The 24,434-nt window shown below is 40.4% G+C and overlaps 1 protein-coding gene across 1 annotated transcript in view; it reads left to right on the forward strand.

Moving 5' to 3' along the window:
* The window catches only part of LOC102208864 (poly [ADP-ribose] polymerase 14-like), a 27,561-nt gene extending 7,754 nt beyond the window's left edge, over positions 1 to 19,807 (forward strand). Inside the window, exons 3-14 of the mRNA XM_005751136.2 lie at positions 1,591 to 1,621; positions 3,025 to 4,562; positions 4,790 to 5,020; positions 5,167 to 5,388; positions 9,994 to 10,033; positions 10,268 to 10,420; positions 10,575 to 10,637; positions 10,855 to 11,031; positions 16,042 to 16,266; positions 16,364 to 16,650; positions 17,046 to 17,220; positions 18,686 to 19,807. Of these exons, the coding sequence (XP_005751193.1) occupies positions 1,591 to 1,621; positions 3,025 to 4,562; positions 4,790 to 5,020; positions 5,167 to 5,388; positions 9,994 to 10,033; positions 10,268 to 10,420; positions 10,575 to 10,637; positions 10,855 to 11,031; positions 16,042 to 16,266; positions 16,364 to 16,650; positions 17,046 to 17,220; positions 18,686 to 18,969 (3,426 nt within the window). The 3' untranslated portion in view covers positions 18,970 to 19,807. The remainder of the gene's footprint in view (positions 1 to 1,590; positions 1,622 to 3,024; positions 4,563 to 4,789; positions 5,021 to 5,166; positions 5,389 to 9,993; positions 10,034 to 10,267; positions 10,421 to 10,574; positions 10,638 to 10,854; positions 11,032 to 16,041; positions 16,267 to 16,363; positions 16,651 to 17,045; positions 17,221 to 18,685) is intronic.
* The last annotated feature ends 4,627 nt before the right edge of the window (positions 19,808 to 24,434 follow it).

Here is a 24,434-nt window from a genome sequence, read left to right on the forward strand (position 1 = left end):
CGGGGTACACCCTGGACAGGTCGCCAGTCTGTCGCAGGGCTAACACACAGGGACAGACAACCATTCACACTCACTCGCACATTCACACCTAGTGGCAATTTGAATTATCCAATTAACCTATCCCCACAAGCTGCATGTCTTTGGACGGTGGGAGGAAGCCGGAGTACCCGGAGAGAACCCACGCAAATACGGGGAGAACAAAATTATCCACACCCACCGCCGCGCTATGCATTCTGGGATATGTTGGGCCACGAAGTCTACACCGCAACGTCCTTAAAATTCAGGGAAATGAAGGACGCATTTGAGGGCCGCATTTCGAGCAGCCTTCGAATTGGGACAGCCTTCGTCGCGTCGCGGTGACATAATCGGCCTTAAAATGCGGCCTTTAAGGCTGCAGACCCTGAATTGGGATACAGCCACAGACTCACAGGCAGGCACTGCAACAGAGGGAACAGAGACGCGGGACCAGGGCAGATACAGACACTGACTGGAATCGGGGATATAGCAACTAAGGATTACACAGAGACATAAACCATAAGAAAGAACTCTAACAAAGAAACCAAAGACTAGAAATGATAAATGATATAATAAACTCAAAAACCCTGGGTCAACGAACCAGGCATCCTAACAATTTCTTCCTTATTAGAATGTGTTTCTTGTAAAAACAGAATGTTTGCCTTGATTTCTTTGCAAAATAAAAACGTGGCCTTATGTTTAACGCTGTTTTTAAGCCTCAAACATTTAAAGAACTTATTAGAACAGCCAAATAAAAGGTGAAGAAAAGGAAATAACAAAATACAAAACAAGAACAATACCAGCTTCTTTTGGCCCTTACGAGAAGAAAAAGAATGCTTCAAGCAGGAATAAGCCTAGTGTCCTACATATGTCATTATAACAATACTCATACACATTATCAAAGTACTACCCTGTTTTTATGAGTAGCAATTATAACTCCCTCTAGCTCAACACATAGCTAAAACATTGCTTTTCAACCCTCTCCTTTTTTTTTCTTTTTTTTTTACTTAACTTGTGGTGACTTTTTTAAGTGTATCTCACAGATCGATTCTTTTACTGTCTATTAAAGCATAACCCTCCTTTAGGAATGCTCTTCTGCTGTTGTTTCATACTTCCTGTACCTTTATGGGCTCAAAATGTTGTCATAAATATTTTGTACTTGTAGATCAAATGCGAATTTGTGAACTGCGTTTTGTAACCTTGTAAACCAAAATATGTGAAAATTTAATGTTTGTGCATCAACAGATGAGAATATAAGTTACAGATTTTTTGTTAAGGTCTGCTTACAGATACAAAGCAAAAAACTATGTGTAAAACTCTGCGCTCAGGTTCCCTGGCTGTGTGTAACTCTCAGCTTACATGTACAAAATTTGACCCGATTTTTCTTCCTTGCAGCTGATTGGTCAATGTCATGTCAATCACAAATTTAGCAATCCAATCAGAGAACAGATGGGTTTGGCTTTTTGGCTATATTACTTTTAAGACCAACAGCTATTTATGGCACTGGTCACACAAGACTTCAGTATAATAAAAAAAATGGTGAATAAAATGTATATTTTTATTTGTTCCACACAGGAAGTCCAATTGGATAAAAACAACATGAAATGTAAGTACTGAAATATCCAACACACCAATCATGTGCCATGCATGCAGTGTTGGGAAGGTGCAGTGTTTTAAAATGTATTCCACTACAGATTACAGAATACATGTCCCAGAATGTATTTTGTAACGTATTCTGTTACATTACTCAATCAGAGTAACATATTTTGAATACTTTGGATTACTTAATATATTATCATGCTTTTTACAGCTACATGAATGTACTATTACTGTGTGATTTATTACTATTACTGAAGGTTACTCGCCATGCCAATACCAACTAGATTTTTTAAATCTTAATATAAAATGAGTAACAGTAGGGTGGACCCTTGGCAGCAATCTCATAACGAAAACTATTCCGCGCATATATAAAACAGGTTCACGGCTCCGAAGTAAAGGGACCTGTGGCTAATACATTGGGTTCCGTGTCAGGCTCATGACCAAAAACTTGCTTTACTTTGTTGTCTGGGTCAACTTTGCTAGTGAGAGACAGAGAGAGGCATTGAAAGGCTGCTCCAACTGAACTTATTGTTTCGGAGGAAAACATGAACACGGTGTACAGTCGAGTCTTAATAGCTTACTTACAACTGGGCTCGTCAGGCACTCTTCTTGGCTGCAGTGGTTATTATTATATTTACATGCTTCCAGCTCCCGTTTCTGGTCGGTGACACCTAGTATTTTTTAACTCTCCTTTATATCCCTGCCTCGCGCTCACAAGACACATAACGGGTATGGCAGTCCATTCTCCCTGCAGCACGATGAAGCAAACATTCTTTAGGGCAGCGGTTCTCAAGCTTTTTTGTTGCCTATTATTTTGTTGCCTTTAAGGCAACAAAATAATACTATATAATAATAATAATGCAACAAAATAAAACCAGTACAATTACCAAAAAAACAGAAGATTAATTCATAACACACAGGAAAAGACCCAGAGAAACCGAGTTAGCAATAAAAATGATAAATAAAATAAAATAAAAACCAATAGAACTCCTGAAAACCATACATTTCATACCCGAGCCCCAACTCGCAGCTCGGTACCAAACGACTCACGGACCGGAACCGGTCCATTGCCCAGGGGTTGGGGGACCACTGCTTTTGGAATATGCCTCATATTAAATTAATTTTTGACTAATAATTTTAAAAAAATATTTCTTCATGTCATTAAGCGGGCCGCAAGTGAGGCCGCGAGATTGCGATACAGGCATTACAAAGTAACTGTATTCTGAATTCCACCTTTTTAAACAGTAACAGTAAAGGAATACAGTTACTCATATTTTGTACTCTAAATATGTAACACTGGTACATGTATTCCGTTACTCCCCAACACTGCATGTAGTGAACAGGAAGAAAAAGTCTTACATATCTACAATGTTTCACATGTTTTTCAAGGTTTTTGTTTTTTTATTACAGCTGTTGAAAAGAATGAAGAGGCCACAGTTAATTGGTTTTCTAAGTATTTTAAAAGAGCCCTCTATGGCAAAGAAAAGCCTTCACTAAAACTTCCTGCTGCCATCTCAGAGCCCATTGACAGTGCTATCCTGAGATACCTAGCTAAAAATAAATCAGCAGCACAGACCATTTGTACTGAAATGGAAAAACATTTCTGCATCGTCAAGCTCCACCAAACCACTGTGACCTTGAGTCCTGTGTCTTCTTTACTAAAGCAAAAGGATGCCAAAGCCATCATCAAAGAGTGGACTGATACTGTGAAGTCAGCGTTTGCACAATCTGTGTCAAAGTTCAAATCTGTGAAGTTCTGTCCAGATTCAGATGCATGGAAAGAGTCTGAGAAAAAGATCAGAGAGATGTTACTGAATGAAAATGTGATTGTAGTACCTGATAAAGACAGAGGTGCTTTATCAGTAGCTGGTCTTGATAGTGATGTCAACAGACTGGAGAAATCTCTTTCTGAAATTATTAACAAGATCCACAGGGAGAAATCAAGTAAAACCGAAGAGATCAAAGTGTCACCATCGGTTTTTCATCTCCTATGTCAAGATGGCCTTATGGACAAGCTTCTACTTGTGTATCCAGAGCTCAAATTGTCACCAGAGAGTCCTAATCTGAAAATAACTGGTTTAGGGGAAGAGATTAATGCAGCAATCAATGTTATATTTGATGCAGTACTTGCATTAAAACGACAGAATCTGGAAATAGATAAAAATGTGCTTGAACTGTTGAAGGATGAGCAACAAGAGGAGCTTACAGATGCTCTCCTCACATCTCATCGAATAAACGCAGCGTTTGAAATCAGTGGAAACAGGGTGCAGCTCCTTGCTGTTTCTGACACAGATCTGTCTCATGCTCAGGACCATCTAGGACAGCTGTTAACAACTCAGTACATTCATGTTGAAGACAGTAATGTCCTGAAGAAGCCAGAGTGGCAGCAGCTGGTCAGTCACTTAGAGCAGGCTAACAGTAAGCCATGCAGAACTCGAATCAACACAACTGCTCAACAAGTCGTGGTGTCAGGCTACAAGGATAGTGCCATAAAGGTTCAGCATCAGCTTGGTGACTTCTTAACACAGAACGCTCACATTGAAGAAACTGTTGTGGTCAAAGCTAATGCTGTCGTTGAATACTTGAAACATTTCAACACATCTTGGATGGAGAAAGTGAAAGACAAGGTGAGAGTGTCTTACAGAAATGAGGCCATCTGTCTGAGTGGATCCAGAGTGAATGTGACACATTGCAAGACTGTGGTTGAAGGTGCCGTCTCTGCTGTAGTCTTTGACAGTCTGAATGTCTTCAAGTCTGGAGTGAAGAAGCTCTTCCAGGAAAATGAAGCGCTGTATGTTTCCTCAATCAAAACTAAAACTGGTTGCCTGGTCCAACTGGTCGATAGGCCAGTTTTGCAGCCTACTGGATCTGACCAGTACTTGTATCATATACAGTCCAAAGAGGGTCTGGAAATCCTTCTTACAAAGGGAAATATAGAGGCTACCATGGTAATTAGGATTCTTATTATACTTAATCCAGAGCACGTAGTTACTTTATGCCAGATTTTTTATTCACACAAGATGCCAGACTACAAGAGTACACATGTAGATTAACTAATCACCCTATCCTCTAGTTATAAATTATTTTTAATAGTGAAGGGTTTGACGGTTTCTCTTATTATTGTTTTTTTGTTTTATTGTTTATAATAGTTATGTTCACTTTCATAAACTTTTAGACAGAGGTGATTGTAAACAGTGTGCCTCCAAACCTCAACCTGAACAGAGGTGCAGTTTCAAAAGCCATCTTGCGTGCAGCTGGACCCAAACTTCAGCAGTCAATAAATGCACAGGGTGCTACTGGAAATGTTGGTGAGATCATTGTTACTGAGGGCTGCCAACTAAAGAACAAAAAGGTTTTTCACACAATTGCACCTCACTGGGATAATGGACAATGCACATCTGAAGAGGTAATGTATTCTCATCATAAATAATATATTTTAAATAATCTCTACAGTCTAAAATTGATGACATATGAATATTACTGAAACTAAATGTCATTATATTTATTACTTTCATTATTATTATTAAATAGTATTTATTTGTTGCCTTACAGTGTTTGCAAGGAATCTTTATGGATTGTTTGGACATGGCAGAGAATAATAATCTAACCTCCATATCCTTGCCTGCAATTGGCACTGGAGAGCTGTGTTTCCCAACAGCTGTCATAGCCTCTTTGATGTTGGATAAAATCTTAGAGTTTAGCAAAAAGAGAAAACCCAAGCACCTGAAGAAGGTTCATATTGTACTTTACCCCAGTGATAGACAGTGTATTCAGGTAAGAAAAGCTTGCACATTAATATATCACATTCAAATACACAGCAAGTCAAGTTCTTATTTGAACATTGGCTGCTTTTCCCTTGATTTTCACTCCAGTTCTTGTATCTGGCAATTTTCAGCAGAATATTTTTTTTAATTTGTTTTGTTTCTTTTGGCGCTTTACACTGATCTATGAATCATCCAAGCATAACAAAGGCAACTAACTGTTTTGTATTCACATCTTAGTCAAGAACCAACTTTAAATTATTTTTCTTTAAGCATGTCATCTGTTCCCATTTCTTTGCCTGACTACATAAAATATCACAGATAACACAGTTAGACAAACATAAAACAGGATTTTTCACAATTATATTCAAGCTGATAACTTGGCATCTCAAAATGGTGCACAGTTTGTTCTTCAAAAAAATCTGAGAAAAATGGACAAGTGGAGGACAACGGAAGAAGTGGTGGGCATCTTCTTCTTCTAGATTCAACAAGGTGCTAGAAACATTCCTCGGAGAGGAATGTCTATGCGCTAGGGCTATCATGATTAGTCGACTATCAAAATCGTCGACGACTAATTTAATAGTCAATGCGTCGTTTGAAGCTTTATAAGATCCCAAACAGCGCAAGAATAAGTAGTAGGATTTAAGAGTGTAATAATGGACTGAAACAGAAGATGGCAGCACTGCATGTACAAAGATGCCAGCTGCCGTTAAACCCCGAAGAAGAAGAAGAAGCTGTGTCCAGTATTGTAGTTGTGTCCAAATTCAGGACCCGCGTCCTCCTGTGCCCGCATTAGTAGGCCGATTACGTTACAGCGACACGACGAAGACTGTCCAAATTCGAAGACTCCAACAAATGCGCCCTTCATTTCCCCAGAGTTGAAGGATGGGTCGGTTAGTGGCCCAACCTATCCCAGAATTCATAGCGCGGCCCAGCGTGGCCCTGCTCAGTTTCCAACAATGGCGACAATTAGTTAGTTTTATTTTACTCTTAATATTCTTTCTGGGTCACAAAATAAATGTTTAACATATTTTCAGGCGAGAATGTAACTGTGTAAATTTCCAATATCTGCTCAGTTTAAGACACATATTTTCAAAAGCGCTCCGTTTTCAGAAACGTCTGTTACCCACTAGCTCGATAGTTAGCCTCGGTTCAAGGCTCACTAGAGCCGGTGAGAACACCAGACTCCCGGCAAATCGTTTTTTAAACCCACAGTATTTTATTTGTTCCCGAGTAAATCGGTTTGGCTGAGATTATATTTTTTACACAGCTGAATAAACGTCAAGCAGACAACTGTTTATCAGAAGTGTGAGATGCTCGAGAATTTATTCCGGTGTCCTGTTATATTTTAGATAGCAAGGAGCAGACGGCTGAGTTTATTAAACTTCACCGAAACAATCTGCAAATTTCATTAAAATTTAATAAACTATCATCTTGTCTTTATTTTTAGTTAGCACATACCGTAAACACTTAAAGCTGTAAGCTAATGATAGTTATATAAGAGCAGATGCTGCTGGTGCAATAAACTGTACGTTTTACGTCCAATGGACACATGATCTGATTAGTCGACTAATCGCAAAAATAATCAGTGACTAGTCGACTATCAAAATAATCCGTTGTGGCAGCACTACTATGCGCCAAACGCATGTGCTCCAACTATAGAAGGATCACACCCCTCAGCCTCCCAGGGAAAGTCTATGCCAGGGTGCTGCAAAGTAGAGTCTCTCCTTTAGTCAAACCTCAGATACAGGAGGAACAATGTGGTTTTTGTCCCGGTTACTGGACCAGTTCTTTACCCGCTTGAGGGTACAATGGAATTTGCTTAACCAGTCTACATGTACTTTGTGGACTTGAAGAAGGCATTTGACCGTGTCCATCTGAGTATTCCATGGGAGGTGCTTCTAGAGTATCGGCCATTTGATCCTTATTGAACCATTGCAAGAGCTTAGTCCACATAGCCGGTATAAGTCAGATTTGTTCCCGGTGGGCCACGGCTGCCCTTTGTCACCAATTCTGTTCATACATTTTATGGACAGAATTTATAAGTGTAGCCAAGTAGCAGAAGGCTTCCACTTGGGCGGTCTCAGAAATCCTGTCTCTGCTTTGTGCTGATGATGTGGTTCTGTTGGCTTCTTAAGGTGGTCTTCCAGGGCAGTGATGAAAAGAGGTGGTGATGTGTTTACCAATCGATCAACATCCATACCCTCACTTATGGTCACAAGCTTTGGGTAGTGACTGAAAGAATGACATTGCTGATACAATTGGTGAAAAGGAGCTTTCTCTGAAGGGTGGCTGTCCTTTCTCTTGGAGCTAGTGTGAGGAGTTTGGACATTTGGGAGGGGCTCAGAGCAGAGCCATGCACCTCACCCAGGAGGTGCATGGCTCTGTCCCACCATGAAGAGGCCTCGGGGCAGACCTAGGATACGCGATACGCTGGAGAGATTTGTTAAATTTTTATTTGCTTTATACTTTGACTTTTACTCACTGGTTAGCTGTTGTTATAAAACTATATTAAGTTTGACAAAAAGGAAAGGAAATTAGAATTTCATTCCACATATCCTTCATTTAGCATGACTAAAGATCAGCTTAAAGGTTCCGTACATACAGTCTTCTATGATGAAACAGTACCTACGTTTTGTTATCTGTAACACAATACTGGACCCTGTTAATAGTATTAGTTTGGAAGTTGGAGTTTCCATATAATTATGTCTTCGTTTCTTAGCAATGCTGCTTCCCTGCTGACTTATTCATAGTGCTACTTCTAGTGGTGATGTCACATGCTATATTACATATCTAAAACACAGGATTGTGCCAAGGCCTCTTTAATGTCAGTTTTGATTCAATATTTTTAGACTGAGATTTCATAATATGCCAAAGCTTCATTGCATAGATACTTAGACAAGTTATAGAGTCTGCTACATATTGACATGATAGCATCACACAGGTGCTGCAGATTTATTAGCTGCTTGTATCCAAATTTCTCTTTCAAGTACATCCCAAGCGTGCTCTACTGGATTGAGATCCAGTAACTGTGGAGGCCAATGGTACAATGTTTTTCCAGTTTTTTATTCTCCAGGGCTGGTGAGCCTGTGTGAATTGTAGTCTCAGTTTCCTCTTCTTAGCTGACAGGTGTGGTCCCCACTGTGGTCTTCTGTAACTCATCTACTTCAAGTTCAGATGTGTTGTGCTTTCATAGATATTTTTCTGCATAACTTGATTGCAATGAGTGGTTGAAATACTGTTGCCTTCCTATCAGCTCAAAGTAGTCTTGCAAGTGTTCTCTGACCTCTGACATTAAAGGTATTTTCAACAGGGAACGCTGGATAATACTGGAACCTCACAGGATATTTTCTCTTTTTCTGACAACTATTTGTAAAACTGAGAGATGAGTATGTAGAAAAATCCCCCTAAATTTGCAGTTTCTGAAACATGAAAATATGAATCCATCCTGCCTTTTATCATTGCTTCAGGGCAGCTGCTGATGGTGTAATGATACTGGGGGATATTTTCTTCTCTGGGCCCCTTAATACCAAGGAAGTGTAGACCCTAACGCTGGTGGGCCTAAATGTCACACCACGAGGTTTATTTTCAGAGAAGGAAACCAGGAATAAGTAAACACAATATACACAATTAAAAAAAAAGTTCTGTTTAAACTAAAATCCAAAACAAACTTTCAATAAAATTATACTAAACCCAAGAAGAATGTTCATTATATTTTAAGAGAGACAGAAACAATTCCTCTTCTGACGGTGAAACCGCATCAGTCTAGTCCCAGGAACAAGGAATCACTTCTCTCTGCCCTGTTTCTCCATTGAGCTCATTGCACCACAACCCAGCTATGGCCCACAATGTGAGTCCCTTGCTCACTGCACCAATGACCTCCCTGATGGCACCATCCTGTTAACAAACAGACACTGGACAGAAACACTGTCCGTGAAGCTGGCCTGGCTAATCTCCATTGTGACTCTCGCCCCAACAAAGCTTCACTTGGTGAGCAACAGTGAAACATGTCAACAATACACCATGTCAAGTCCTCTCGAACATGTTTCTTGAACATGACAATGAGTTCACTATACTCAAGTAGCCCTCACAGTCACCATATAAAATCCAATGGAGCAACTTTAGGATGTAGTGGAATGTACCTAATAAAGTCTCAGTGTAGACTGCAAATTAAAAAAATACTGCATTCATAAAGTGAAGACATTGCTTACATGCCTTAAACGTGAATTCTAATCAAGAACATGGGAGGCATCTGGTTTCACAAAGAGATCCAGTTGCATAGAAGTCTATGGTAAAACAGCTGTAGATTCCCAATCAAAGACTCCCAACCCTTGAATAAATAGCAATTTAGATAATTTTTTAACCCGGCTATTAACGTGCTTGGATCTACTGCAAAATTGCATTTTGACGTAGAGTCTTTGGAGAGAGACTCACGACACGGAAATGAACTCTACTGCTGGCCTTAAGTGGCCTTTTAGGAAACTGAATGGCTCTTCTTTGTGAACTTTGTTTTTAAACTCTACGGGTTGCTGCTGGGTATATTGCATTGTTTAACTTCTGTTTTGGTTTAAATATTAGTGATTTTTTTCAGTTGAAGTAGATTGTTTTGTTTCTGCAGGCTTTCACTGATGAATTTAAGAAGTTTCCCAATGCCTCAGGTGATTCAAGTTCTACAAAAACTGAAGGCACATAACATTGTTTGTTTTTAATTTTTTATCACAAATTGCATATTTTCAAAAAGCTTATAATGAATAGTCTTTTTGCTACTCAGCTAACTAATAGTTTTACCAACATTAAATCGAAGTGTTTTGAAGTGAAAAGTGTATTTATTTATTTATCCATTAATTTAATTTGTTGGCTTTAGTTGTTCATGTTTATTCAATTGTTCACAGCAGGAGGCCCATTCTCTAAGCTCACTTCAACCTCAGATATGCATGAGACTAAAATGGGAAATGTGACTATACAGGTAGTCACAGGAGACATAACCAGGGAGACAACAGATATCATTGTCAACTCTTCCAATGAAAGCTTTTCCCTTAAGTCAGGTAAATCATAGAAAAAAGTGGAATATTACAGTTTTGAAAAATAATTCTCTCCTCACCACTGCACAGTGGACATAGCAGAATTAAACATCTTTTTAAATTAAGTATGAAATTACAGAAAAGATGAATCCATCAAATTTTTTTTAACCTCATCCAGGAGTCTCTAAAGCTATTCTAGATGCAGCTGGTGAGGCTGTTGAAGAGGAATGTCACAACGTTGGTAAGAAATCACTTTTAGATTTTCTAACATTGTACCTCAGAGTAGACTCCACCTATAACAGTTTGTTTTTTCAACAATAAAAATGAAGCTGACTTAATATAAAGCCCAATTTTGTAATCATACTCTAAGATTGCCAATAAAGGAAATATGGCCTAATGAAGCATTCTCATGGTCATTAAGGGTAAAAGACATAAAGATCCACTATCTCCACATTTAGGTGCCAAGTCCAATCCAGGCATGATAATGACTCAGCCAGGTAACCTAAAGTGTAAGAAGATCCTTCACGTGGTTGGAGATTCTGACCCAGTAAAAATCAACAAGGTTGTGAAAGATGCACTTCAGATGTGTGTGAAAAGCTCCTACACCTCTGTATCATTTCCTGCAATTGGCACAGGTGAGATTTGTTCGTGTATGTCAGAAGTTCATGATATGGGAAATCTACATACCATAGTTACATTAAGCCCAAACCAGAAACGTGTATTATGAAACAGATTATGTTTTGGATTGTGGATCAATAGACATGAAATCACCTCCAACTGACCAATCAATTCTCTGCACAATAGCGATTAAAACAATTACTCTATAAATATTAATGCATGAATTTGCACTAGTTAACTTTATGTCAAATTTGCACACAGTCTAAGCCGGATCTTTACTTACTGACAAAGCTTTAAACACCAACATCATATGTAGCTGAAGGAACTTCTGAACTGAAAAACTATTGTCAGCAGAAAGTATAGTTGTTTACAAATAGTATGTTTACACATGAAGCAAACTTTTCACTGACAGTAACTCAAAACTGTAAGACCAGAGTGACCAGTCTGTGCACTGCCTGAATTAAGTACAAGAAAACCTACAACTCATGGCCTCACACATGGATCTTGGAATGCCTAGAGCAGATGAAAAAGCACTTCGGACTACCTCAAAACAGTTCTGGCAACTCAGGATCCCACTTACACATCTTTCATAGAGGTGGCAGAGTGGGGGATAAGGGAATGACTAACCCATCACTGAGGGTGAGGTCACTAAGCCAGTTAAACAACTCCTCGGTAGCAGGGCCCCTGGGGTGGATGAGGTTTACCCAGAATTCCTGAAGGATGCTTTAGGGCTGCCTTGGTTAACATTAGTGGTGCAACGGATCACGGTTGATCCAAAATCTGAACCGATCCCACTCCATGGTTCGGTACGCACGTGATCCGAAGAATCGAAAAAGAAAAAAGAAAGTATGTGCGTGGTGCGCACAGTCAGTCTGTCAAGTGGTAGTTATGGCCAGCGCTAGCGGTCCAAGTAGCGGAGCAGAGGAGTTTGCGGCATTTAAGCAGCCCTTTGCTGCCCAGTCCGACTGGGCTAAAGCTATTAATAAAGCTAATGGGGTGTTTAGCTGCAGACGGGAGGCCGTCGTCTGTTGTGCAAAACAAGGGGTTTAAACTGTGATGAACGTGCTTGAGCCATGCTATGATTTCTTGTTGTGCGTCCACTTCAGTGACATCGTTCCAAGCATGTATGAGCAGGAGAAGTTTAAAGTTATGGCTGAACTGTCCCAGGCATCTTCTGTTGCTCAAACTACAAATGGGTGGAGCTCCTGGGCAACGGAAAGCCACGTGACCGTCACAGCGGAGTGGTAGATACAAAGCCCTGCACTGCCCTATAGATTACATTAGATTAGATGAAACTTTATTTATCCCTCGGGTGGGTTCCTCCGGGAAATTCAGTTTCCAGTAGCACAGCACCGACAGAAGTTGCAAAAATGTGAGCAGAAATATACCACATATACACATTTATAACTACAGAGAATACAAAAGGGATAAATAGAATAAATAGGAATAAGAATACAAGGGAACGGTACATTTTAAGTATTGTGAGTCTATTACACCATTGGATATTAACAAAAACTATTGCACAGTGAAAAGGCACTACAGCTACTTGTTCCCCTCTCCTCTGTCCCTGTTTCCCCTCCAGCGAGGAGTTAAACAGTTTGTTGCCGTGTGGGACAAAGGACTTTTTAAGTCTGCTGCTCCTTGACTTTGGGAGAAGCAACCTGTCACTGAACAGACTCCTCTGGTTGTTTATAGCCATGTGCAGAGGATGCAGAGGCTGCCCAGCATGGTCCATAATGTCCATATTGCACCTTAATTTGTTTTATATAAGTGCGTGGAATGAGTCTTCAGTTGAATGTTTTTTAATAGGCAAAAAATACTTAAATAAGTAAACGGCGAGTAGAATTTTTGTCTTTTTTTTCCTATTTTTGCTGATCCGAAAATTGATCTGATCCGTGACTTTAAAACCGTGATCCGATCCGAACCGTGAGATTTTTGATCCGTTGCACCACTAGTCAACATGCCTCTACAATGTTGAATAGAAATCTGGAGCGGTACCTCTGGATTAGAATAGAATAGAATGTGGTTTTTGTCCCTTTTGCAGAATATTGGATGATTTCTTTACCCTCTTGAGGAAATTTGAGGGTACATGGGACTTCATCCAACCAGTGTACATGTGGTTTAATAGACTTTGACCGTCTCCCTCTGAGTATTCTGTGGGAGGTGCTTCTGAAGTATGGGGTGTCTGACTATGAGCTATTTGGTCCCTATACAACCGTTGTAAGAGTTTACGTCATACTTGCTTCTGGTGGATGTTGGTCTACACCATGTGGCTGCCCTTTGTCGTTGATTCTGTTAATGATTTTTATGGACAAAATTTCTAGGTGTAACCAAGTAGCAGATGGCTTTCATTTGGGTGGTCTGAGAATCTTGTCTCTGCTTTTTGTAGACAATGTGGTTCTATTTCTGTGGGAGATCAACAAATGTATTGGGGCTGTAGCTGCAGTGATGAAAAGAGGTGGTGATGTGTTTACCAGTCTATCTACGTCCCTACTCTCACCTATGGTCACAAGCTCAGGGTTGTGACCAAAAGAACAAGATCACGGATGAAAGTGGCAGAAATGAGCTTTCTCTGAATGGTGACTGTTATCTCTCTTAGAGATAGGGTGAGGAGTTCTGTCACGGTCCTGGGCCATGTTGACCCAGTATTCTTAGTTCTCATGTATCTTTGTATTCAGTTCCCTGTTTAGGCTCTGTTTCCTGAGTTGCCCTGTTGTGTTGTTCCCTGAGTGCTTTCCCTTTATGACTCTCACCCCCTGTGTGCCCCTCTGTGTATTCATGAGCCCTCGTCCCCTTTCGTGTTTATTCCGTGTCTCCCCTGCCCGTTATGTTGGTGTTCTACTCGTGCTCGCTCTCCTCCTGTCTGAACCTCTGTACTTCCTGTTTCGCCTCGCCCGTCTCCCCGCCAGTGTTGTGTTCACTCCTGCCATGTCTCGTGATTATTATCAGTGTCACCTGTGTTCCCCATGTGCTCCCACTCCGCTCGTTAACCCTTGGTGTATTTATGTCTGCATCTCCCTCAGTGCTGTGTCGCGTTCTCCCTCATGTTGTGTGGATCTTCCTGTGTCTACCTGCGAGTGTTAGTTTACTTTTCCCAGTTTAGTTTTGTATTTCCTGTGTTCTGCCGTGCCAGCATTAAAGTTTCTCGAGTTCATCCCCGTGTCTGTGAGTTTTGCATTTGGGTCCTCCTCCTGCTTGCCACACAGCGATCCATGACAAGTTCAGCCACCTGGGTCGGGCTTAGAGTAGGGTTTGTTCTCCTCCACATTGAAAGGAAACAGTTGAGATGGTTCAGGCAGGAAATAACAGCTAGATCTTTTTGCGCAGGATTTTTGTATACTCAATATAAACAGCCATGTCATCTTCTTTCTACCTCACTCACATGACACACACAGCTTGCTCCCTGAGTCATTTCCTGTTGGGATTTTTCATTGCACCATTATTCAAGATGGGTAAAAGCTACTTCTTTCTAAATTAAGGTAAACATTACATTCATTTCATTAAAATAGTTAAATTTTCCAACTCATTTTAAACATTACTTTATTCCAATGCAATTGTTTGGTTAGCAAAATAAAAAAAAGAATTCTGTATTCTTTTCATTTATAATCTTCTGTGATCATGATCTATGTGCTGCAGCCATGGTGGGTGAATTTCTGTGATCTTCAGCCCTTTTTATGCAGAAATTCCATATAAGTCTGCTTGATATTTGTTCTTCTTCAGTATGCCTCAAACACTAATAGGCACACAATACTGTAGCCTTTAAAATACCGTAATCTAAGCTCTGTTTTGCTAAATGAGGGCTACACACCTCTTAAGCTTTATGGTGAAACAAAAAAAGTCTAAATTTCCCTGGCCAGATAGTTTTTTGCAGTCTGCTTGGATTCACAGAAATTGCAGTCCAAACCAAATTGTTTGTATCTTTTAAGGTAGAGGGCACGAGGGTGTGCACTGGCAAAATAAGTAAAATATCCAAAGGCAGGTTCTAAGATGGTACGCTTCTGTAACAATGACTGTAGCGAACCCCCCCGAATGAAGGATGACACTTTACTGATGACGTTTTGAAGGTTTAATGGCAGTAAACCATCAATCTCACCGTAAGAGCTGGGGATGTATACATAGAAACAGCGTGTAAGCAAAATAATCCACACTCTTACAATCGTAAACCTTATAACATGAAGTTCGTTTCAACGTAACATTTAACAAATGTAGCGACTGTCACAAAAACATCTAAACGTCTCCTTATTTACATCATAACCATACCTTGTGCCTCTATCAAGGGGGCTGCTAATGACAAAAGAAATCACCATAGGCTCCGTTAAGCCATCACTTTTCTAAACTACAGGAAATCGTCCCCTCAAAATAAAAGCTTCTACACACGGACAGGAAGTTGGTAGTAGAAAACAGGAATGAGTGCCAAAATAAGGTGCAAAGAAAGGCATTCAGGGTTATTTACAATGACTAAAGATTTTTTGACAGAGATGAACTTTTGAATCTGGATCATCCAGTTAACAGTGGGACCCATTATGGTACACAATAAAAAAAACTAAAAAAAAAACTATGGAAATAAAGCGAAACCCATCATTTTTGAATTGGTATGTTTCTGTGTTTCATTTTTTTTTCATTGTTATTAACCACACATTAAATTTTGGAATTTATGAATTGAATGTTACCATTTATGGAAACTTCCATAAAAAAAACAAAAAACAAAAACAGTGTACATGAAATTTATGTTTCAGTAAGATAACTGATTAGCTAATATAAACTCTGTAACAACTTCTACTGTAAAAACTTCTGTAGTTTTTGTAGTCTTATGTCTATCCTTAGAAATGAAACTTGCTAGCGTATACACCTGATTATCAGACAACGTAACTACTAAAGTTCTGTCTGTGTAACTTGCATCAACTTAGAGAAAGTCTTTGATGCCCTGGAAATCTTACTGACAAACCTTGAGACTACACATATTCAGCATGTACCTTTAACAAATCAATTCTTCAAATTATAATTATAGTATTATGGGTTTTTTTTAGGTCAAGGTAATGTAAAAGCAAGACTGGTGGCAGATGCCATGTTGGATGCAGTAATTGATGTGTTGAGCCAAAACTCTTTCGGTCCCCTGACCACAATCCGCATAGTTATTTTCCAGAAACCTATGCTAAAAGACTTCCACAGCAGCCTGGAACAGAGAGCAGCTACTGATCCTAATCCCAAGGAAAAACGAAAGGGGGCCTGGAGAGGCATTTGCAAAATCAAAGGTAAAAATATGTATAAGAAAAACCTACTAGGACTGTTCTAGTGTCTCCAGTTGGTGTTGAACCTTAATTTCTAATGTTTTTGATTTTTTTTTTTCAGAAATGTTTATGGGTGGAAATACTGATGCTACTTGCTTCCACATTTGTGGTGACACTCAGGCTGATGTAAAATTAGCCAAGAAACTGATCCAAAAACTTCAGACGATCAAAATTGAAGACAACACTGAGATGCTAAGCAGGAAAAGAGATGATGGCATTCCGGGGCATTGGGAACTCATGCCAGCTACCCCATGTCAGGTTTTTGCGATACAGGCCAATACATCAGAATATGATGAAATCCTGAAGCTGTTCCAGGCATCATGCAATCAAACTGTTGATGTTACAAAGGTAGCATTAACAATTTGGTCTTTTAATTTCTTATTTATCACTCAGATCACTAGAGCAGAAAGTTTTTGGTGGATGCATGGATAATGACTGATTATTTCAAAAAATGATTTTAATCAAATTTGCTTAAAATAACTTCCATAGAAAAGTTTTTTGGGTAATAAAATGTCCACAAAAGAATCTCTCACTCAAAATGTATTTAATGTATTTAAAATGTATTTTTGTACATATGTTCAGGGATTTATGCAGTCAAACTGTTATGAAATTAGCATTAAACATAATTTTTTAGCTTTTTAAAAAAAGTCTCTTTCAAGGAAAACAGATTAACTTATTTTGACTAAAAGTAGTTAAAATAAACTTACATCAGTCTACACAAAAAGCACTTTTCTTCTTCTCAGATTGAGCGTATCCAGAATCCTGGATTGTGGAAGTGTCTACAGATCAAGAAGCGTGACTTGGAGTTGAGAAATGGTCATCAGAATAACGAGAGACGCCTTTTCCACGGCACCTGCAACACAAATGTGCCAAATATTAATAAGCGAGGTTTCAACAGGAGCTATGCAGGAAAGAATGGTGAGATGTTTGTGGACCATGTTTGTGGATCATAACAGAAAACATCAAATATTTAAACTGAGATGTTTGACTTTTTATAAAAAAAAATATTACCTCATTTTGAATTTAGCAGCACAGCTCAAAAAAGTTAGGGACACAAAGAGACTGGAAAATAAGTGGTCCCAAAAAGCAACAGCCAAAGGGTCATTTTGCAACTAATTAGTACAACTGATCAGTAACATGAAAGGGTATAAAACATACCATCTTAGAGAGGCAAAGTTTCCCAGAAAAATGGGCCTAGGTTCAACAGTGAGCAAACTGTTGAACACTTTCAAAAAAATATTAATCAATGTGAATTTGAGAATACTTTGAATACTTCATTATCTACAGTACATAATATCAACAAAAGACTCCAAGAATCTGTCTTTGGAATAAACAGCTTCCACATTTGGAAAGATATCACTAATGCGGAAAGATATATACAGGTTTTAGAGCAACATATAATTCTCATTCAAGACCCAGCTACAGTGGGGCACAAGCCAGTGTACTCCTAGTAACAGACCCAAGCCTGGATAAATGGCGAGGGTTGTGTAAGGAAGGACATCCTGTGGAAAATCTTGTCCAAATCAAACATGCAGATCATAAAGATTGAGATTACCATGCCAGATCCATTGGGGACTGGGTTAACACCAACCACCTCTGGTGCTGTTGGAGAGAGGCTATTGTGGAAAGTGTGCTAGTGTGTGGGTAAGGGTGATTTCTTAAAGACAATAAAGAGGACAGGTGCAATTCGTGTTAAGCAGCAGCAAAGGGGAGCGAGCTGTTTGATATGACAGATAGGAGGAGGACAGATGCATTGTTACTGCAGGAGATGAGGTGGAAGGGAAGCAAGGCCAGGACCTCTGGAGATGGATTCAACCTGTTCTACCATGGTATATACAGGAAGGAAAACAGATTAGGTGCAATCTTGAATTAAGAGTGTGTGAATAGTATCATCAAGGCAGAATAAGGTTGAAGAGGATGTCAGACCAGGGTAATGTTAAATGTATGTATGTCTCATAGGTGTGATGTCAGAAGAGAGAGGAATTCTGGAGTAAGGTTGATGAGGTGTTAGACTGCCATGAGTGGAGAGAGAGCAGTGACTGAAGTAAATGTCACTAGAATTTCAGTTATTACACTCAGTTTGAATGTCTGTCTCCACAGTATGTTGCATTGTAAATAGAATCTTAGTTTATGAGATTAGCAAATCATTCCTTTCTGTTTTATTAAAAAAAATGTTTTGCCCCCGCTTTTTTGAAATTGGGTTTTAGTATTTAAGTTTGGAGTGCTGTGACTACTACTATTATTATTATTAATAGTAGTAGTCATTACTATTATTATTATTATTATTATTATTATTATTAATCATAATAATAATCTTAATGGCAGATAATATGTTATATCTTTTTCATTGATTTCTCTTCTTTTCTCTCTCTTCTATTTTCAGCTACATGCTACGGCAATGGCACATATTTTGCTGTCAATGCAAGTTACTCTGCTAGCAATACCTACTCCAAGCCTAATCAGAACGGGGAGAAGTTTATATACGTCTGCCGAGTTTTGACTGGTGACTTCACTGTTGGAAAACAAGGCATGATTGAACCACCAGTGAAAGGCCCCGCCTCCACTGACCTGTACGACAGTGTTGTGGACAAAACCCCCAATCCCACCATGTTTGTTGTCTTTCATGATGCCCAGGCGTATCCTGAATATTTGATTACATTCAAGTGAATTAGATAAAAACCTCAAGAAACAGCTCTTAGAACAGTCTGTAGCCTGATTTTTACCTGCACTGTTTTTGATGCATGTGTACATCAGATCAAGAATCATTTTTAGCTTTATAAGAAAACGGAAATTTGCTGCTGTTCAAATAAACAAGGCCTCAGAAAAAAATAAAGCACAACAATTTAATCTTTAGCATACAATACTTTAAAATGACTTACCTACATTTTGTCTCTAATTTATGACTGTTAAAGGAAAATATGTCATAGTCTGGAATTTTTATATGTTTGTACTTTTTTTTCTGAACAGCATTTGTTCAATGTTTTTAGTAATTTCTTTGAACATATATAAATATCTTCCAATTAGACACAGGTAAAAAAGATGCTCTTGTTTTCAATGAAAGTGATTGAGAGGAACAGCCAGCCAGATCTGAAAATCTGTCCATAATTTTGATGAATTTCTAGGTATAGCCAGCTGGAGGACGGCTTACACTTAGGTCGTTTTAGAATCTCATTCCTGCTTTTTGCAGATGATGTGGTTTTGTTGGCTTCATCAGGTGTTGGCCTCAAGCTTGCACGATTTACAGCTGGATGGGAGGCAACGTGAGTGAAAATAATCGTCTCCAAATCTGAGGCCATGGTGCTCAGCTGAGAAAAGGTGGAGCACACACTCTAGGTCAGGGATAAGTTACTGCACCAAGTGGAGGAGTTTAAGTATCTCGGGATACTAGGGGAGAGGGAGATCAAACTAAGGGTCAAAATGTTTCCAGATATCTTTCAATATTTCAATATTCTCTTGTTTAACCTTCTTTAGTGCATCAGATTGGGTAATTATATTACTCTTTAATACTGCTTTATATGCATCCTCCATCAGGGGTGGTGCTACTATTCCATTTAATTTTGTATCTGTTTAATTTACCGTTTCATCTTGAACCTTTGGATTGTTTAAGATATTCAAGTTCAGTTTCCATATGGTAAATTACTATTAAAACATTATTAATGCAAATTGTCAACCAATTAGGTGAATGATCTAAAATATCAACTGTTTGGATTTTGTGCCTGTTTCCCTTGAAAGAGGTCATAAATGTTAAAGTCTGTCATATAAGTTCATATTGAACCTGGTTTGAGATAAATGGTTAAAGATGAATGCTGTCTGTCTCATAATGACTCAGTGACTCAATAACTCGTAATGACTCACAATCACCTGGTTGTGACTATTCTTTGCCCCTCGGAACTGGCAGGTACATAACCACCACAAAAAGCTAACTACTACAAATAAGAACATACGACAAGAGAATGTCCAATAGAGCTTCCAAAGTAGGAAGTTTGTTGATAGAGAGCAGCTTTGATGAACGAGATTCCTTTGCCCAAGAGTCCTGGCACAGTCTACAATAACTAAATATTATGAAACCAGGAAGAAGAACAGGAATAGAGATTATAAAGGATATAATAAATGCTAAAGGGAATTATCACTTTTATCAATATACAAATTGAGCAACATTTTTTACATAACAGGAACAATGACCCTGTGTTATCAAAACAGTTTGCACTTTTCCTGGCTGACATTTCAGGCAGGAAAAGTGCAAACTTTTCCTGCCTGAAAAGGAAAAGTTTGCACCACTGAAATATCTACACCACATTTCAGTGGTGTAGATATTTAAAATCTACACCACTGAAATGTGTCATTAAATTACTTAAAAAATGCCTCAGTGCCTTCTTTCAGAAGAAAGCACTGAGGTGAAGGAGAAAGCGACAGCATGAAAACAGGATGCTGACCTCTCCAAACGGCCTCTCAGTTCTGTTTGTTTCCCCCTCCTCGAACGGCACTGCTCAAGAGTCCTGCCCAATCTAAGCCAACATCATTTATAGGGGAAAAATTGAAAGTAATAAGAGCACACAGCACTAACCTACTTGTACTGGTAAGCAGTTAAAATCTTATAAACATCATGAAATGAGTTTTTGTTTATCCACTTTAAATTTCATTTTTTTGTTATACAATACATATACCTAATTACATTTTATATTTATTACATAAGAATTTACGCAGAAGAGGCTGGATGGATGGAAAGAAAATCCGAAGAGTCGTTTGGGAGCCAAAAGAGTCCGTTCTTTTTAGTCATTGATCCATAAGAACCACCTCTTAAAAGAGGAGTTCCCATCAATTCAATTCAATTTTAGCTCGGTGTAAAGCCTCCCGTGCCCGGGTCCAGATGCGGCGGCACCTCCTGATGTGGCGTTGGACATAGGGCACTGCCAGCTCAGCCTCCTCTTCAGGGAACAATAGAGGCTGGTAACCCAGGGAGACTGCAAAAGGAGAAAAACTGGTTGACGTTGAAACGTGGGCATTGTGAGCATACTCCACCCAAGGTAGATGGGAAGACCAAGTAGCCGGGTTGTGATTGGTGACATAACGAAGAGTGGACTCACGCTCCTGGTTCAGCCTCTCTGTTTGGCCGTTCGTTTGGGGATGATAGCCGGAACTGCGGTTAACCTGGGCACCAAGAGCAGAGCAGAACGATCTCCATACCTGGGAGGTAAACTGTGGTCCCCTGTCAGAGGTGATTTCCGCAGGGATGTCATGGAGCTTGAAGACGTAGTCGACCATCAACTTGGCAGTTTTCCACAGCAGTGGGGAGTTTCTCCAGGGCAACGAAGTGTGCAGCTTTAGAGAATCTGTTGATGTTAGAAAGCACCACCGTTTTACCTGAGGAGTTTGGAAGTCTGGTGACAAAATCCAGTGCAATGTGAGACCAGGGCAAAGAGAGTATGAACAGTGGTTGCCGCAGTCCAGATGGTCGCTGGGTGCGGGTCTTACTCCGGGCGCAGGGTCTGCAGGCAGCCACATACTCTTGAACATCACGCTCCAGGGACTCCCACCAAAAGTGACGCTTGATCACGGCAGTGGTACGGGCAGTTCCAGGGTGACAGGAGAACCGAGAGTCATGTGCCCACCTGATCACTGTAGCACGAGCAGCCGAAGGAACGTACTGACGTCCAGGAGGCCCTGTTCCTGGGTCAGGTTCATCCTGGAGGGCCTGTCGGATGGTCTCTTCAATTCCCCACAACAGAAACGCCACTTGACAAGCCACGGGCAGCACTGAAGGATGTACGGTCTGGTCTGTGTCTGGAGCAAATTGCCAGGAAAGAGCATCAGCTTTAGCGTTCTTATGACCTGGGTGGAAAGAGAGGGAGAAGTTGAAACGGTCGAAAAACAGAGACCATCGGTTTGGCGGGCGTTAAGCCGTTTCGCTGTTCTGAGGTAAATGAGGTTCTTATGATCAGTGAAAATAACGAACGGGTGCTCTGCTCCCTCCAGAAGGTGGCGACATTCCTCCGAGGCCAACTTAATGGCCAACAGCTCTCAATCACCAACACAGTAGTTGCGTTCGGCAGGCGACAGGCGCCTTGAGAAAAAGGCACAGGGCTTTAACTTGGCTCTCGGCCCAATGCGTTGCGAGAGAATGGCACCAACAGCAATGTCAGAAGCGTCTACCTCTAGGATGAATGGTTTATTAGGGTCAGGGTGTTGTAATTCATGTATATACTTCTCCAGAGACTCTCTTTCAGGCTTAGAGATGTTAAACAGCCTGCTAGAGGGGAGTGACGCACCAGGTTGCAGGTCTCAGTGGAACTGGCTTCCGGTGACTTAGGAGGCAGAGCTGAAGTGAGACAGTGAGCAAGGCAAAACAGACTCCAGTTGGCTACTGTATTACCTGACCAGTCTATGTGGTGATTATGTTTTTGATGCCAAGGGAAACCGAGAATGAGCAAGGAATCCGGAGAGGGGAAAGCAAACAATGTTATGGTTTTACGATGATTTCCAGAAGTCAGCAAGGTAACGGGACCAACCTGATGGGTTATGTGGGCGAAAACTTGGTTATTCAAAGCGGTAACTGGGATAGGAGGGTCGAGCATTTCGAGTGGCAAGTGTAGGCGTTTGGCGAGCACAAAATCTATTAAATTTTGCTCAGCCGCGGAGTCAATGAGAGCCTGAAGTGAATGAGAAACCTGACCATGACAAAGCATGATTGGTAACATGAGACGGAGCTTGGCCTTATATGAGAATCCGCCCATCCGTACCTCCAAATTTACCGGCGGGCGTAACATTTTGGGCGCACCGGACACTGGGCTAACTGGTGATCCGATGCTCCGCAGTAAAAGCATGCACCTGAATGGAGACGTCGCTCTCTCTCTTCGGGAGTGAGACGTGAATGGCCTATTTGCATGGGTTCCGGAGCATCTGCCCTATTAGCTACAGGACCGGCGGATGTTGTTGCCGGAAGTGACGGGCAGGGAAGGTAAATTGGTGGTGCAAGATATGCTGGCTTGCGAACTGAACGTTTTTTCTCAGCCTCTCTCTCCCTTAGCCTGTTGTCAATTCTAAGGGTGAGAGAAACCAGATCTTCAAAAGTCTCGGGCTTGTCACGAGAGGCTAATTGGTCCTTTAATTCATCATTTAGCGCGCGGTGAAATACTCTCAGACATCCAAGTGGACATACTTGGCTGAGACGGCAGCGCAGATTGAAGCTGTTGAATGGAGGCTAATATCTTTTCCTGTGACTCACTGATTACCTGACACTGAGCACTAAGTGTTTGTAAGGCCCGCTCGTGAGTTCCCAGAATGGCCCTCTGTTTAGCGAGTGCCGCCCGCATTGGGTCTGCTGGGTTTGTCCTTCACATGGCCAATTTGTACTGTCACAAAATGGCCGGAGGCCGAGTACCAAATATCAAACCCACGTGCAAAAAACCCAAAGCGGTTCCCCACGCCCTCTAGCAGATCATCACATGAAGGAACCCTTTAAATACAAGCGCGCTCATGCTCACAGGTGTACACACGGGTGCTCACAGACACAAACTACACCCTTTTTGGCTCCTACCTCAAAGCACACTGTGCGCTGTCGATCCTACGTGCTGCACAATAATATTCAATATTTAGTATTTACTGTTATATTCACATAGATTATCGTGATGATGTTGTTTATTATATTGCTCTCTTTTTTCCCCCTTGTTTTCTCTTTTTCTTTCTCAACAAGTGATCCAGGTGACTGATATATGTATTTTTTGTCTGTTTGTTTTGTTGGTTTTTGTTTCTTGCCCTTTATCACTGTTCCTCTTCCCCGCTGTTTTTCTTTCCCTACCTCTTTCTTTCTCCCTTTTTCCCCCAGTCATGTCTGTCCCGTGTGTAGTAAGTGAAAATAAAATAAACAATAAAAACAAAGTAGATCAAATAGACCAATACGGCAAGGCCGGGATGTTCCATTTGGTAAAGTAAATCCATCTTTCTTTGCCTTTAGACAATTCTGATGGCAAAAGAACCAAACAGGACAGGCGGGGGAAAAAATTCATTGTAAGGGTAACTGGTTATTCTAAATTACCCACAGTCAGTGGCGGCTGGCCCATAGGGGGTGCTCGGGCTCCGCCCCCCCAAATGTGGAGGAGTAAAAATATATATTTTTAAAAAATTCATCAATGATA

This window comes from Pundamilia nyererei, unplaced genomic scaffold (assembly GCF_000239375.1).
Source record: "Pundamilia nyererei isolate P.nyererei 1_Seehausen unplaced genomic scaffold, PunNye1.0 scaffold00300, whole genome shotgun sequence".
Taxonomy (NCBI): domain Eukaryota; kingdom Metazoa; phylum Chordata; class Actinopteri; order Cichliformes; family Cichlidae; genus Pundamilia; species Pundamilia nyererei.